Source organism: Hevea brasiliensis, chromosome 16, assembly GCF_030052815.1.
Source record: "Hevea brasiliensis isolate MT/VB/25A 57/8 chromosome 16, ASM3005281v1, whole genome shotgun sequence".
NCBI classification, from domain to species: Eukaryota; Viridiplantae; Streptophyta; class Magnoliopsida; order Malpighiales; family Euphorbiaceae; genus Hevea; species Hevea brasiliensis.
This window is the reverse complement of record NC_079508.1, coordinates 57,905,066-57,921,309: the sequence shown is the minus strand read 5'-3', so window position 1 is coordinate 57,921,309 and position 16,244 is coordinate 57,905,066. Positions and strand designations below refer to the sequence as shown.

General features: G+C 33.2%; 2 protein-coding genes and 1 long non-coding RNA gene across 5 annotated transcripts; 2 read left to right on the top strand and 1 right to left on the bottom strand.

Annotated features, from left to right (window-relative positions):
* The first annotated feature begins 796 nt into the window (after window positions 1–796).
* LOC131174733 (uncharacterized) lies at window positions 797–1,450 on the top strand. The gene is made up of 2 exons (XR_009144965.1): window positions 797–1,209; window positions 1,292–1,450. It is a non-coding gene; the product is annotated as an uncharacterized LOC131174733 (long non-coding RNA).
* Window positions 1,451–5,264: 3,814 nt separating this feature from the next.
* Window positions 5,265–13,946, top strand: LOC110672566 (serine/threonine-protein kinase STY17). 3 transcript variants are annotated; one of them, XM_021835364.2, is made up of 16 exons: window positions 5,265–5,670; window positions 6,205–6,319; window positions 7,298–7,395; window positions 7,569–7,688; window positions 8,039–8,093; window positions 8,431–8,541; window positions 9,456–9,506; window positions 10,612–10,781; window positions 10,857–10,964; window positions 11,484–11,557; window positions 11,869–12,044; window positions 12,535–12,630; window positions 13,126–13,206; window positions 13,330–13,383; window positions 13,469–13,603; window positions 13,679–13,946. In XM_021835364.2, the coding sequence occupies exons 1-16, from the start codon at window positions 5,471–5,473 to the stop codon at window positions 13,757–13,759; spliced, it is 1,725 nt and encodes a 574-aa protein (XP_021691056.2). In that variant the 5' UTR covers window positions 5,265–5,470; the 3' UTR covers window positions 13,760–13,946. The 3 variants fall into 3 exon arrangements, 2 of the variants coding, with proteins under 2 accessions (XP_021691056.2, XP_021691057.2); XR_009144752.1 differs by lacking the exon at window positions 13,679–13,946 and having other exon boundaries at window positions 5,271–5,670; window positions 13,107–13,206; window positions 13,469–13,549; XM_021835365.2 differs by lacking the exons at window positions 13,126–13,206; window positions 13,330–13,383; window positions 13,469–13,603; window positions 13,679–13,946 and adding an exon at window positions 12,751–12,953 and having other exon boundaries at window positions 5,271–5,670.
* Window positions 13,947–14,188: 242 nt separating this feature from the next.
* LOC110672567 (protein IQ-DOMAIN 20) lies at window positions 14,189–15,605 on the bottom strand. Its single transcript, XM_021835367.2, has 2 exons — window positions 15,084–15,605; window positions 14,189–14,965 (listed from the first exon to the last, which is right to left on the bottom strand). Exons 1-2 carry the CDS (start codon window positions 15,330–15,332, stop codon window positions 14,792–14,794), a joined length of 423 nt encoding a protein of 140 aa, XP_021691059.2. The 5' UTR covers window positions 15,333–15,605; the 3' UTR covers window positions 14,189–14,791.
* Between the last annotated feature and the right edge of the window lie 639 nt (window positions 15,606–16,244).

The window sequence follows — 16,244 nt, the reverse complement described above, 5'->3', positions numbered from 1 at the left end:
TTTCTGTTTTTGGCCTTCATGTCAAGCCAAATACCTTTTATCAGAGGCCTAGTTGATCTAATAGAAGCTCTCTTATGCAGATTAGTTGAGTTAAAAGAACTAAACTGGTTTTGGAATTAAGAGGATTGAAAGAAAGGAAAGAATCGTAAGAGTGTACTTTGTGGCAAGCGAATCAACCACTCAACAAAGAGGAGTGATTGTGGGGTTAGAAGTTCTAAAAACAGTCTCACGAGTACCTTGCCTATTAATGTTGCGGCCTCTCCGTCCCAGAGAGAGATTCCCTCATTAATGTTGGTGGTCTTTCTGGTTCGGTTAAGTCAGTGAGTATCGCTATCATGGCCGATCCCTTTCTTGGTTCTTTCTTTTTGAATTTTCTTCTCTCTTTGCCCACTCCCCATCCTCACCCTTTTGACATTCTTGCCCATACTGTATCCCAACAACAACACTCCTCTTCATTCCATTTCGGCCCTTTTGGCAATAATACTTTGAAATCCAAGATATATCGGCAGATTTTAATTAGTTGGGAATTTGCTTAGTATAGCTAGAGAATTTATGAGAGTGAAAAATTAGACCTAATCACAGGGTTATTTAGGAGTTGTATAACTTGTATATTGGAGTTAAAGTGGGTGCCCCTATATCTAGTGGAGTTTATAGTATGGAATAGGAGGAGAGAAATAGATGTAGGGGAGAATAATGGATTTAAATGCACTTGGCCCAGCTTTCTGCTTTGGTGGTCGCGGTTTTAAATGCTCATGCAGACCCTCTTCCCCTCTTAAAACCTACCCAGACATTCTCATCTCTCGTCACATGCAGCTAGCTAATTAGCTATTCCCTTCTTCTAAAATGAAAAAAAACTTCACCAGCTCCTCTTTCTCTCTTCAAAAAACCTCTTGTTTCACTCTCTCTTATCATCTCTCCAATATCGCTTCTGTTTTTTGATCTTGAAATGATGGTTCTTCTTTTTTTCTCTTTGTGGGCCTCAAAGGAGCGAGAAAACATGTAGCTAGAGTTTTACGTATGGAAAATATATGTGAAATAGCGATTGTGATATTGGCCTGGTTCACTCAGACGTGGAAAACCTACCTTTTTCTTGGCTTTTGCTTGGGTGGTGTTGTTTTGGTTTGATTGAGCCGTGCCAATATCTCAGTGCTCTTTCATTCTCTGATAAGACCTTATTATCAGACTGCAACTATATATCCAACATCACGGGTTTGCCTTTAACCTTATTTAACTTTTTTTTTTTTTAATCTATGTGTTTTCTTTGACATGTTCATGTCTTATGTTGTTGTAGACTTGCAGTTGTTATGATATTAGTAATGAAATGAACAAGGAGCATATCCCAAGAAACAGCAGGAGATCTATCATCATCTGGTAGGAGCTGATGAGCAAATCTCCAGGGGCTTTGTTAACTCAAAATAAAGGCATGCATGATCTAAAATGTTTTAGAAGACTTGCATCTCTCTCTCTCTCTCTCTCTCTCTGTGCTTGTTTCTGTATCTTCTGCATTACGAGAAAGATATAAGCGCATACACAAACTCTATTTTTCTTTCCTTACTATCATTAATTAAGGTACTATGCCTATATATTTAATTGATTTGATATAGCGTAGGTAAGATATATGCATGCCAAGCCAATTTATGGGGAGTAAGTAGGAGATAGTCACCTTACAGACAGATAGATCTCATGATACAAGTATCTTAAAAATAGCTGCAAAAGTCAAATCACCCTTAAATAGGGATCTTTATTGCATTGTATGTATCGAAAGAAATTAAAGGAAAGGGTGCCCTATGAAACTCTTCGACTCTTCGTAATACCCTTTTCTTTGAAAAGACTCGAAAGCGAATACATAAAACTAATCACAACCTTTATTATCTGAATATATTAATTTGTTTACCTTTTCCCAAGAAAACTTGATCATAGTAAGAGAAAAGCTGTTAGCTTCTGCCATGAGATCTGCCTTCCGTTGTGTCTTTTTTTTTTTTTTTTTTTAAAGATGAGAACTCATACATCTCGATTAGTGATAAATGTATTAAGATTCGTAATAAAATTAAATTACTATTAAAATTCGTAATAAAATTAAATTACTATTAAAATTATAATAATTTAAATAAAATTTTTAGTTTTATATAATTTATGAACATACATTTAATTATAATACATATTTTAATCATAATATAAAATTTCGAAAGATTAATTTTCATTGACATGCGCGCGCACACGTATATTTGGCTATCTTTTGACTATAAATATTTTAAAATGGTTAAAGAGTTGGGGCATAGCAATAGCAATACTAAACCCATTTTAGTACAATACTCCACTCCAGGGGTGCATATGGCTCAGTGGCAGCGGTGATCCTTGCTGCAAGCCAGAACTCTATCAGCCTTGTCCAAGAAGGTCAAACGGTTGTCTTTTGGTCAAGTTTGCCCAAAAACAACTAGCTATAGTACTGATTGAAAGGCTCAATAATTAATGCGGAAGAATAGTTGACTGTATATCACTCCACAGTGAACAGAGAGGTAGAGAGAGAGCAAGAGCAGTAGTATTTCTTTGCATGCTCTGTCAAGGATAGCCTGATGGGTTGAATAGCGTGATCGATTTGTAGAATTTCTTGGCCCATTTTTCTCATATTTAATTTGTTGAATGGGCATGAATTGTAGCCCATCTACTTTACCCCCTCTGCCTCCACACACACACACACATACACCCACACCCCCTCCCCGCCCAAAAAAAAAAAAAAACCTACATTAATGGAAAAAGAATCGTAAACGAACAGGATGAAGGTTTCCACGTGCTTAATTACACCAACTTGTCGGTTTCTTTAATGGAAATTTCTTAGCAGAGTGTATAAAATCATCATAATTCTAATAATATATCAATAAATATATGCACTTATATATAGATAAGAAATTAACTAATTTTTTAATTTATCATTATTTTTAACAGGATTAACTATTTTAAAAAAAAATTAATTAAAAATGTTAGACTGAAAGTGTTAAATAGAAAAACTGCACATTTCATTTTAATTGGAATTGAAGATAAAAAAAGTTGACTATATATATTTAATATCCTCTCTTACATAAGTTCCATCCCATATATAGAAAAAGGAAAATGAGATTTTCATGTGGTAAGCAGAGATGAATATATATGCTAGGTATATATAATTTCATTTTTGATATTCCTCATTGTAGAAATAGAAGGAGAAGGCTAAAGAAAAAATGGAGGAAGATGACTAGATATTATTAGACGAAGTATTAGGTAAGGAAATAATGGAAAAAAAAATGGAAGGCATGATGATAGAGAAGAGGTTGCCTGCCTGGAGGGAAGAAGCAAGATAGTTTGAAAGTCCATGGAAGAGAGAGAGAGAGAGAGACTGGACAAGTTGGAATCAGAGTAGTATTTAAAAAAAATAATAAAAATAAGATTCTGATATCGTGTGAAATGGTATAAACTCATTATGAATTCACTATCATAGCTTATATACATAGGTGGTGATGAGTTTAGAGAAAAAAAGGAGATTTGGGGGGCTAGAACGTGGGAACAAAGAGGGATATGTAGAGAGAAGGAAAGGTAGTGGCTTGGGGTTGTGAGAAGAGGGATTGATTAGAGTTATTATATTGCAACATTGTGATTTCGATGGTGCTTGGTTTGACTTATAAATCGGTTAAAATTCTGTTAAATTTATTTATAAGTAAAATATTATAAATAGATTAGTATTTGATTTAACTTATAAGTTAAAAAACTATTTAAAATAATTTAGAAGTTATAAATAAGATACGTCTTATTTATAACTTATTTACTTTAATAATCACAATACTTAATGATATATTTTCTTTGATCATTTTGATAAATTAAATTATTTTTTGACGCATTTTAACTCAACACTTAAATTATTTAAAAGTTAATTTTAAGTAATTTTATTAAATAATTAATTATTAATTTTTAAATTAACTTATAAATTAAAAAATATATTTTAAATTAAAAGTTAAAAGTAAATAATCAAGTCCAGTGGATTATATGAAATAGCAAGCTAATTCATATATATATATATATGTATATATATTCATTCACTTAACATATTTTACATCTCAATTAGTATAGGTGAGACTTCAAAGAAAAAAGTGGAAATTCTAGAGATGAATGAAGGATTGAAGAGGTGCGTGAAGCAATGCTTCCTTTTTGTAAGTGTGATAAATTAGCGATGAAATAAACATAAAAATATATAATAAATTAATAATTAAATGAATGAGAAGTTAAAATAGAAGATCTAAAATAATGTAAAAAGAAAGAGTAACTTTTTAATAACAATGCAAAATTAATTTTAAATTGATTTAAATGATATAAAAATTATATGGCAAACTCTAACTAATTTAAAATTAAATTCTAATTGTTGTGATTAGGAAGGCCAACAGCATAGCTACTCCTATAGTCTAGTCCTATTTTATACATAAAAGAAAAAAGCAAGGCCAAAATATTAAAAATTAAAGCTAACTAAAAAAATAAATAAAAATAGCATTCACTAATAGAATATTTAGAATATAATTTTTTTAATTAATAGAAATTAAGGAAAATAGAACCTGAGTAATATGTTTTCAGCTAAATTAAACTTTAGTTGTTTAGACTGTAATTATAGTAAGATGAAATTGTCAAATATACATGTCGATAATATCCATAATCTTATTAGTCAGGAAAAAAAAGATAAGATTAACTATTAATTAATGATTACGGAAAAGGCTTCTAAAAAAAAAAGATAATAATTAAGAAAATGACAAGAGTCAGCATAATGGATTAATTATTTAATTTGGACTAATCAACAATAGTTTGGTAGGCCTACACGACAACAAAACCTTCTATTAAAACATTGAGCAGTTTCATTGTTATAACCAAATATATATCGATCAAGACTGTCTGAGAAGAATAACTTGATTAGCAAGTTATGTTTATTCAAGGATTGAGATATTTTTAATTACTTATCCAGTTATCAAAAACCTTGATCAATTTCCGTTTAAACAGATAGTTTATAATATTAATTAATTAAAAATTAAATTACAAAAAAATCCATGTTAAATTAGAAATAATTTTTTTATTATGCACAGAATGAAATTAAAAATAATTTTCTTCTTGTTTATCCAATCAAGGCAGTTATAAGGAATCAGTGGAAGCCTGGTGACCCACCACCTGGTGGACCCAATGATGACGTGGGACTCTCATCGCAAGACAGGGGGGCCAACTCAGCACTCTTTAAAAAAAAAGCATCACCAGCGCATACACTCTTCCTGTCCGGCTTTTTGTTGTTGAGCTTTGTTCTCTCTCTCTCTCTTCTATTTGTTGATTTCATCAACAGCCGCCGCAGCTTCCACCGTCATGTGTGATCCATCGTTGTTTGATTGAGCTATTTTATTTCATTTTTCACTGCAATTTTTCTTGCTTTACTTTACTGGATTTAGTTAGTTGTCGTTTCTGTATCCAAATAATGGCGATTGAAGAGGACTTGGAGAGTTGTGGAAGTAGGCCAGTGGAATCGTACTCGCAGGCGAATCCTCGACACCATATGCAAAAGCTAGATGTGTATAACGAGGTGCTTAGGCGAATCCAGGAGTTCAATTACGTAGAGGCGAATCTTCCTGGCTTTGATGATCAGCTTTGGCTCCATTTCAATCGATTACCTGCGAGGTATTTTCCTTAACCTAGCTCTTGATTTCTTTAACGTTGCTTGTTTGGTTGCTGAGAAACATGACGAAGCTTTAGGGAGAATATCACTTTGGAATCTTTTAATCAGTGTAATCTTACCAACTCATGCTTATTGGGAGATTCCTCGTTTTGCACCTTTTCTTTTGGTCCCCCTTAGTCCGCTGAGTTTCAGATTTACTTTTCTTTTTCTTTTGCGTATTTTCATTGTAATTAAACAATGGAAACACTAATTGAAAGTTCTAACGAGCTAAATGGTTCTTCTTCTTATTCTTCTTCTTCTTCTTCTTCTTCTTCTTCTTCTTTTAATTTTTCGTTTTTATTAGTTTTCTTTATTACTTTCCTGTTGATATATGCATTATACTTGGTTAAATGGGACAGTAAGTTGTTTTGATGTCCTAATCGATGGTGATTCTTTGAGGGACAACTAGTTTAGCTTTGACTTCAATTCCAAAATTGAATTGTCTGTTCTTGCTCTGTTTTTAACGTTCGATAAGGTATCTTTTTGCTAATGCATAGATATGCATTGGATGTGAATGTGGAGAGAGCAGAAGACGTGCTTACACATAAAAGACTACTGCAGTTGGCAGAAGATCCTGCTAATCGACCTGCATTTGAAGTTCGTCTTGTGCAGGTGAACATTAACTACTACATGAGTGTCCTAATCATTTGCTTTGCTGCTTTTTAAAAAAAAAAAAAATTGTACTTGGGAAAATAGTTGTTAGTGCTCTGGAAAATAATCGAAATACTAGCTACAATGTGTTGGATAGAATTTGAAATTGATGATTCGAGTTCCTCCACGTGTTGCTTTGAATTGGTCTGAATTACTTGTTGAGCCTGTCAACCTTATAGATCAACCTTTTCCGTTGGCTGCCTTGGGTTGGTGCTGAAGCCTGGTTTCTGGCTTTCTGCACAACTTTGTTTCAAATTAGGAACTGCAGTATGTTGAATTCTCCATGGTCTTTCAATTTTTCCTCAGTGAGAGTACTTCTGTCATTGGGCTTTCTTTTCTCCTCTTTTACAATAGTTGTCTCTTCCTTTTAGCTTTCTTTGGCCCCTTGGGGTTGATCTTGTCATTTAGATGTTGTGGAGAAAGGGGCAGCTTTCTTACGTGATCTATTTTTTTATACACTTTAATTAGAATGTTTGTCAAAATAGTAATTTTCTTTAGGGAATGCAATGTTTGTTTCACTTATTTCTTAGGACCTTTTCCCATATCAAATAGCTTATGGTGTGTGGAAAGTCCAATTATTTACCTCAACTTTTAAGATTTCTAGTCAACATGATGGCAATTGGTTAGTTTACTTAAGAGTTTATTAAGAATATTATTCCTGTGTCTGATTGAAATTTCTAGCCTGGTTTGTATCATCCCAATTGTTTAGGGTAATGTGAAAATTTTTTACCACATTCAGTGTATGCCTCAATATGAATCATTAAGGATTTATATATAACATTGTGTTTGGTAATATCATTTTTTTAATGGTATCACCATCTTGTGACTACGTAAATAGTGTTCTCAAATATTGATAGTGTTTAGTTTGTCATTAACTAATGAGTTTGACTCAATGATCTGTAATGAATAGTTTGTTTGCTTTTCTTTTCTTTTATGCAGGTCTATCCTGTCTCCAATGGAATGTCTATTGATTCTATCCATTCAGATTGTGCAATGAAAGAAGATGCACAAAGTTCTTATATGCCAAGCAGACAGAGGTATGTGCATTACATTTGTTACTTATCTAGTTATGTCCTTCATTCTTGTTCAGCTTTTGTCAAAGTTACGTTTTCTAGTTTAGTGCTGTCCTCCTTTTTCTTGGAGAACTTTGTTATGTATGCATGTCTATTGATTTGTGCTTCTCTCTCTCTGTCTCTCTCTCTCTCTTCAGTGTCCATCCACCACCTACATTTGGCTCATCACCTAATCTTGAAGCACTTGCATTTCAAGCCAATAGATACAATGTTGAAGATGGAGACAGTGCTGTAAATTCAGCATCACATCTTTCTCGGTAAGAATTTGTAGAGATTTTGTGTCTTTCTTCACCATGAGACATCATTATCTGTCAATGAGTTAAAAGTGGAAACTTTCCTGATGGTGCTCCTATTTATTGCTATAGAGGCATATGATATTGAATCAAACTTTAAATTCACTCTCTGTTATGAGATTAGACTTATTATTTTCATGAGGCCTCTATATTTGGAATTCAGGAGTTTGGCGTTCAAAATTTAAGATAATCTCTCTCTCTCTCTCTCTCTCTCTCTCTCTCTCTCTCTTTTATATTTTTTATTATCAATTATGATGTTAGCATCAACTCATATGGGCATTATTAATATTGTTATGAAATTTTCAATCCTGTAGGCCTATGCACGAGATCACTTTCTCAACAGTTGACAGGCCAAAACTCCTTAGTGAGGTTGGTGATTATACTTTACTACTTGCATAAACAATATATTCTGATCAATGTAGGTCTGGTGTTATGCTATATATGCTTTCAGGCACAATTATGGTAAAAGGTTTTCATATTTGTTTCAACTTGTAGAGCTATTAATATAATATATCGTCTTTCTAGAGCAATTCAAAAAGAGAAACTTAACATATATAACTTTAAAAACAATGTTTGTATGTTTGAAGAGAGCACTCTAATTACAACACTATTCATGCATTGTGTAAAGATGTTTAAGAAAAATATTAAACATCACATTCATGCACTAGATAATAGATACAAATAATTACTCTAAATAATTTTCCAGTTGACCTTCTTACTTGCGGAGATAGGATTGAATATTCAAGAAGCTCATGCTTTTTCCACTGTTGATGGGTTTTCTTTGGACGTGTTTGTCGTTGATGGTTGGGCACGTGAGGTAAGGCCATATACTTATTAGATCAATTGTTTGATTACATTGCTTTTTAAATTTCCTGGCATTACACAAGCACATCGGGCACTCTCCAAATATCATAACACATAACTCAATCTTAATTCACTTTTTAACCTTACTTCAAAAATAAAATAATTCATTTAGAATGGTCTCGTCCAACTCATTTTCATTAGATTAAATAGAATTGGGTTAATCCTAAAGTCATGAAGGATGATTAAAGTAACAACTTAAGATGGCAACTTAAATATGTGCAAATGGACTTTTTATTTTTATTGATATCACATCCATTACTAGATTGTTGTAGTTATAGTCTCAATTTACCTTTTATGGAAAATTTTTTCTTTTTCTATTTTCCTAACCTCTTACTGTTTGGTTGTCTTCATCTACACTTTTGTTTGCTATGCTAACATCCTAATCTGTGATTTTATATTTTTTTCGATCGAATTGAGAGTTCTAATTTGAATTTTGAACAGCCTCATAGTACTGTTCTACCCGTCAGTTATTATTTCCAAATCTTTGCCTGTGTTTAGGTTTTGATTATTTTATTAACTCATAAGAGACATAATAGTAATACATTCAATTGAGTATGGAAATTGGTTTTAAGTCAAAGTTGATTTAAGAGATGACTTTGAAACTGTCAGCGTTCATTATTTTTTTGTGTTCTCATTATCCATAAATTAAAATTTTTATAAATTATTCAAATTTGTCTTCAGACTATTTTTTTTTTGTCCTTGGCTGTTTAACAGTGCTTCTCTTGTTTTTAAACCTTTTTTTTTTTTGCTTGGGTAAACAAGCTTATTGTTATTCTTTTAAATTATAATAGTAAGATAATTGCCAGACTGACGCCTTTTTTTCACAATTCTGTATTGCTTGATATAATTGCATATGGAAAATTTCAGGAAACTGAGGAGCTTAAAAGTGCTTTGGAAAAGGAAATCTTAAAGTTTAAGGTAGGCTTTCTCCATACTAATTTTTTTTTTTTGGATTTACAACTGTGCACCTCTCTAGAACTTGAATATGTTATGCTCTTGATTTTTTGAAATTTGTAATGCTATATGAGTGCTCTTGCTGAATAAAACTGTGGATTTATTTGTTGATGTGTGGTGCCAAAACAACCTTTCTCTCAATTAATGTATATACTAGGCAACTCTGAACTCAACAGATAGTGGAAAGTATGTCCCTAAACAGAGCTGAATGTGGATGATGTCGTCAACCACAACAAAATTACTATTGATGCAAACTTGGCTTGAGTTTAATCATCTCTAAGGGACCTCAAATGATATGAATTGATGGTGTTGGTGCATATGAAGTGGTTGCTCCATTATTGCTTCACGATGCATTCTTGAAGTCTTTAAATTGCAATTAAAGTGCATTTGGATTTGTTATTTTGGTCTTTGTTTCTTTGCCAGTATATGTGGCAACTAGCGAGGTTGTGAACTCATTACAACTGTGATAATCTTTTTGAAGGAGGGAGAGCTAACCAGATACTGAAGGGGAATGATATTAAGTCTAAGAGTAAAGTCTGCTATGGTTTGGTAGTAGTATTGCATTTTCTACCCTCAATATACATTTTCTTCTTGGTTTGCTACATGAGAAGTAATTTATGAATATGGTCCTTAATCTTTTTATCTTCGGAAATGCAAATTTTTGTTCATTTCTGGTTAATCTTGAAACTTTAAACTTTTATGAATTTTGTGCTCAGAGCTCTACTAAATTAGACACTTCTGATAATTTTCTTAAAATGTTACAATGTTCTGTGTATGTCTTTGGGGTTTGGTTTATTTTGTAATATTACAATTTTTGGATCCGGTGAGCCACTAATTGTGGATCATGGAAATCAGATAAGATTCTACTATTGAGATAATTTCCTTATGGTATCACTGAAAACAAGATCATTATGCTTGTCAGTATTAAGCACTGGATTTGAGCTTCTGTGTTGAGTCCGACTCTTTTGCAGTACTAACCCAGTTTAATTTAGATTTTCAGGATACCATTTGATAGATCAACCAGAACCAAAATGCATGGTATATTTTGATAAATTGTAATCTTCTGCAGGAGCAAAGTTGTTCAAAACAAGTTTCAGCTGCGAGCAAGCAGAATGAAACAAGGGTCGAATCTCTTCCTCACTGCATAGAAATACCTAGTGATGGAATTGATGTCTGGGAAATTGATACCAATCAGTTAAAAATTGAAAACAAAGTGGCATCTGGATCATATGGTGATCTGTAAGTTTGTCTATTGAAAACTGTTTTTGCAGATTCTGCAAACTTTCACTAGATTTACCTTTTTAACCTCTTCAGGTACAGAGGCACATATTGCAGTCAGGAAGTTGCCATCAAAATCCTCAAGCCTGAGCGTGTCAGTGCAGAAATGCTTAGAGAGTTCTCCCAAGAAGTTTATATAATGAGGTTTGTCATAATGATTGAGAGAAGTGACAGCAGCCATTTCTAAAAATCATTGTTTATGTACTCGATTAGATCTTTTATGCTTTGATACTTAAAAAAGAAAAGAAAATAGAAGCTAAAAAAACACTTTTTAGACTATGCAATTGTCTTCAGATGCTTACTGAAAGTCCCTTTTGCAAGCAATGATCTGCACGACATGTCTATTTATCAGTTTCTCTTCAGAGAACTTTGGCGGTGTGAAGTCTCGACGTTCTTAATTTTTATGAATACTATAACTTTATTGAGCAAGTGGTATTATACTTGATTACCAAAGAGGGAGGTCTCACCAGTGATGCTCCTGAAGGGGGACTCATTTGACTCACATTTTTAGTATTCTTGTATGCTTTGCTGCGTTCTTTAGGGATTTGCATATGATGCATTCTTCTTGCTTTTCGTTACATGAGGAAATTCTGGTCTGTGCTTCCTTCTGTTTTCACTGGTACTTTGTTTTCTGCAATTACTTATTTTGTTAGCACTTTGCAGGAAAATTCGGCATAAGAATGTCGTACAATTCATAGGTGCATGCACTCAACCTCCAAACCTGTGCATTGTGACTGGTAAGTTATTCAATCTTTTACATCTATAACTTTATGGAATTTTTAGTTGTAAAATTATTTGACATTTCTATATTTCATTGATGTTGTTAGGGAGTTGTTTCTGTTGTTTCCTGTCTTTGCTCTAATACTCTCCCTACCGTTTGCTATCTTCTACCTTTATTAGATATTAACTGTGTTGCTGATGTAGTGTGAGATTGGCAGAATTCCATTAACTCTGATCAACATTTCATATCCATATTTGTAGGATGACGTGGCCTTATCATTCTGTTCACTAATATTCACCTTTTGATGCTAAATTTCTTATTTATCAGAGTTCATGGCTAGAGGAAGTATATATGATTTTCTTCATAAACAGAAGGGTGTGTTTAAGCTTTCATCCTTAATCAAAGTGGCAACTGATGTGTCCAGGGGAATGAATTATCTTCACCAAAATAATATAATTCACAGGGACCTGAAAACTGCCAATCTTCTCATGGATGAAAATGAAGTAAGAGTTTTTCCTTAACTTATAAATCATTGGATTGCGTGACCCTATCATGTTTACATTAAATATTTAATTAATAACTTATTTTTATTATTTTTTCTTCATTTTCTCATCTAGAGAATTTGTCATCATCAATTTCACATTTAGAACTGCACTTTATGTATATATTTTTAAAATATTTTTCAATTTATTGATAACCTTGATGTTTTAACAAAGAGCATCTGTATATTTTATTTTCTCTTTAACAATAGATATCAATGGCTGTTGCTTAAGCTAGGCAGTAGGCAGTATTATGTTAATGTATAATTAAACATTGTGTTGTAGCCTTTTAGGTGATAAAATTTCAAGAGTGTTTGGATTGGTTGGTTCTACATGCCTTGACATTGATGAAAATATTTATTTTGTGGAATTCTATCACTTATATAGATGAGAGTGAAAATATATGTATGTACACTAAAATAACAGGATAAAATAATTTGATCTTCTGCTACAGGTTGTTAAGGTCGCTGATTTTGGGGTTGCCAGAGTGCAAACTCAATCTGGAGTAATGACAGCTGAAACCGGAACATACCGTTGGATGGCTCCTGAGGTATGCCTTTTCTTGGAAATTGACTTCACCTTCTCATGTGTGTTCTTTGCATGACAGTAATTGGCAACATTAATGGAATATCTGGTTTCCATTCTGAAATAGTTGTTTATTAACTTACAGAGAATGCTGTGGTTTCTCCATTATGAGAAAACAGAGAATGCTGTGGTTTCCCCATTATAAGAGAAAATTGTATAATAGCTGCAAAAATGATGTACAACCAAATCAACAAGAACAAAAGAAACAATTTTGTGGAGGAAGTTGATTGTTCTTATTCAATCATCAGTATTGACTAACAAGAGTCTACAAGGCTTCATTTTGGTGCACCATAGCAATTGCAGTCATACATAGAAAAATCCAAATAAAACTCATAAATAGTAAAAAATTTATAACAAAAATCTAAATAATCAACATTACTAATTAATATAAATAATTCTTTTATTTTTTTCTTTTCTTTATCATCTTATATTTACCTACAGTGGCTTCACTTGTATGAAGGTGATTGAACACAAACCATATGATCACAAGGCCGATGTTTTCAGCTTTGCAATAGTACTATGGGAACTTCTAACAGGAGAAGTAAGCCTGTATTTGTTAAATATTTAGGTGTTATTTTTATATCATTCTCTTGTCTCAAATGATTTTGTTAGCCACTTTCTTATCTTTTGTTTAACAATTATATTTTATTGACTGCAATATCAGCTTCCTTACTCATATTTGACCCCATTGCAAGCAGCAGTAGGTGTGGTGCAAAAGGTACATGTGTTATTTTGACACTAACATCAAACTAAAACAATTTTCTCATTTTAATTGACAATTCATTTTTATCTTTGTCTTTTAGGGTCTACGGCCTACTATCCCCAAGAATGCTCATCCAAAACTTGCAGAACTGCTGGAGAGATGCTGGCGGCAGGATCCAAGTCAGAGACCCAACTTCTCCGAAATTATAGATATCCTTCAGCAAATAGCTAAAGAGGTACTGACTACTGAGCTACTCATGATGATATTTTGGCCATCATCTAACAGTTATAAACTTTTTAATTAAAAACAGGTAACAAATGATAAGGAAGATCGATGCAAGAATAAATCATCAGGTGGCTTTTTTTCAGCACTGATAAGGGGTCACCATTAAGTTGGGAGAAGACAGTAGCTGTTAATGATGCATCCATGTGCAGGCAATTTTCCTTCTTGCATACTTTTGTAATTGTACAGACGCTTTTCTCTACAGTGGTTTTAGCTGTGTTTTCCCCTTTTCTTAGTTGTAAGTAGGATTTTACATGTTTTCATTTTGTGTATCTTTCCTTTCTCCGTTCTCCGTCCTCTAAATTCTCTCCTCTTACTGCATAAATGGTGATCCAAGTTGAAAAAAACATTTTACAGTTAGAAATTTGAATAAAATGGGGATGGCTCCACTAAATGCGTATCGTTACTAGAGCAAATAGGAATACAAACAAAAGATTAACTTATTCATGGATCTAATGCTGTTGAAGAGAAATTATCGAATCCAGATGCCTATTCTTCTTAGAGCTCGAATGAAGAACTTTTGATATTGTGACCGGGAAAGAATTCCATTTTAGGCATGGGGAAATCAGGGGGCCAAACTATGGCTATATACATTGGAATAGTCGAATCGCTATTTGTGCACGCAATGGCATTGGAAATTTTCTACACCAAAATTTCACCTGCGTTAGACAAGCTAGTGGCGAAACTTACCTTGGTAAAACTAAGAACCTATCGCACACAAATCACGCATTTTTTTTTTTTTTTTTTAACATCCAGTACTTTGACCCTAGGATTTGCTATGAAATTAATTCCAAGTATAAGAGCTGTGTAAATTGACAGAAATCCACAGAAAAAAGTACTTTTCCATTTAAGATGTCTCTTGGCAGAATGCCTTCTAGGATTTGATCTCCAAGCGCGCAAATGACAAAACGTCCAAACCAAAGGAGAAAAAACCGCAATTTTTCAATGAAAAAAGAGGGATCTCCGTTTGAATCTGATGGGAAAAGCCTTTAGTGATTAAGATAAAAAAGAAGGCAGAGAAAGAAAGGAAGAAAAGAGATCAGTTTCCTCCGACTAATTATAAATGTGGATGCATGTTATTGTTGCGCATGCCATGGGATGTTAGAAAGCTCTCTGAATTGTGTTTGCCTAGTAGTATCAATCAATCGCTGCATGTGCCAAGGAGCTGGAGTTGCCTTGCTCTAACCCGTACCTGCAATCTGACAAGAACCTGCATGCAATGCAGGGCTATACGAGTTTGTTTCCTTACGTAAGCCCCTCGAACTAATGCTTGCATTTTCACCAGGCTTCTTAGTGCTCGAAATGCTCGTCTTGCCTGTTAAGAATACAAAAACCATTAAAATATATAATCATCAGTTGATGTGCTTGGAAGGAACTAAACTATAAAGATATCTCCGAAAGACACAGAAAATTGCAGTGGATAGATAGCGTACGAGATGGCCCCTGAAAATTGCTTGGACTTTCATGGCAGCTATGTCTTCTTGGGTGAGTTGTTTCCTTGAAATCAGTGAAATTTCACTAATCAATTCCTTATAACTGGCTTTTTCATCTGTTTTTGCCTCATCATGAGGACTGGAGCAAGAATTGGAATCAAGAACAATAGTGTTTCTATGAGAGGATGATCTGAGGAATTTTCTTCGGATCATGTCGAACCATTTTCGAGATGTCGTCATTCTTGCCATTTCTCTAAGTTATATTTTCTGCTTTCTCTTTCCAGGGAAAGTGGGTTGTGGCAGATTTAATGTTCTTCACTCGATCTCCATTTCCACCAGCAAAATACCTCTGAAAGAAGACGCGTAAAGGTAAGAGTAGGAGATGTGGGCGCCATGTTGAGTAGTTAAGTTTACTTAGCAAAATGGTGTCAGAAACAGAAAACGTGGGTGGATCAATTTCTGTGTTGCCAGTTTGAAGCATTCTTCAGCTTTAACAACCTCGTTAGAGCTTTACATGGATAAAACAAAACCAAAATAAAAACCAACATAATACAATAATAGCATTTATTTTAAGGATTCTTTGAAAAAAAAGAAATTATTTTTAAGGAATATTATACCTATTTTTGGTAGATGTGGGGCCTGCCATATGTCCCAGCGGTGGGCCTGCCCAACAACTCGCCTCATTTGAGAAAAAGAAGTACATAAGCAACCCGGAAATTGAATTAAAAAAAAAAAAACAGTGAATTAGTTTGATAAATTTATTGATTATAAATTTGAAATAATTAATTTCCATTCTAAACTCATACTGAAAAAAGAATGGTCATGTTTTCTTCAATAAGTTGAGTGTGTTTATTATTATGTTGTAAATTAATTTAACTCTTGCATTATAATATAAAAATAATTTTTCATATTCTTCGGTTAAATATTTCCTAAAAGGAATTTACTAAACCGTTGGGGTTTTCTCTTTTCATCTCGAAAGGTATTCTCTATGCTTAGGCCTCAGACCACATGATTGAGAAGGTATGTCAGATACAGTCTCAAAATACAGATAAATAAAAATTCTAATTTCCAACTTACCATAATACTAAATAAAAGAAAAAAAAAATCCCACTTTCCTCTTCATTATTAAAAGGAAGATAATACTGACAAAAATATTGGCTA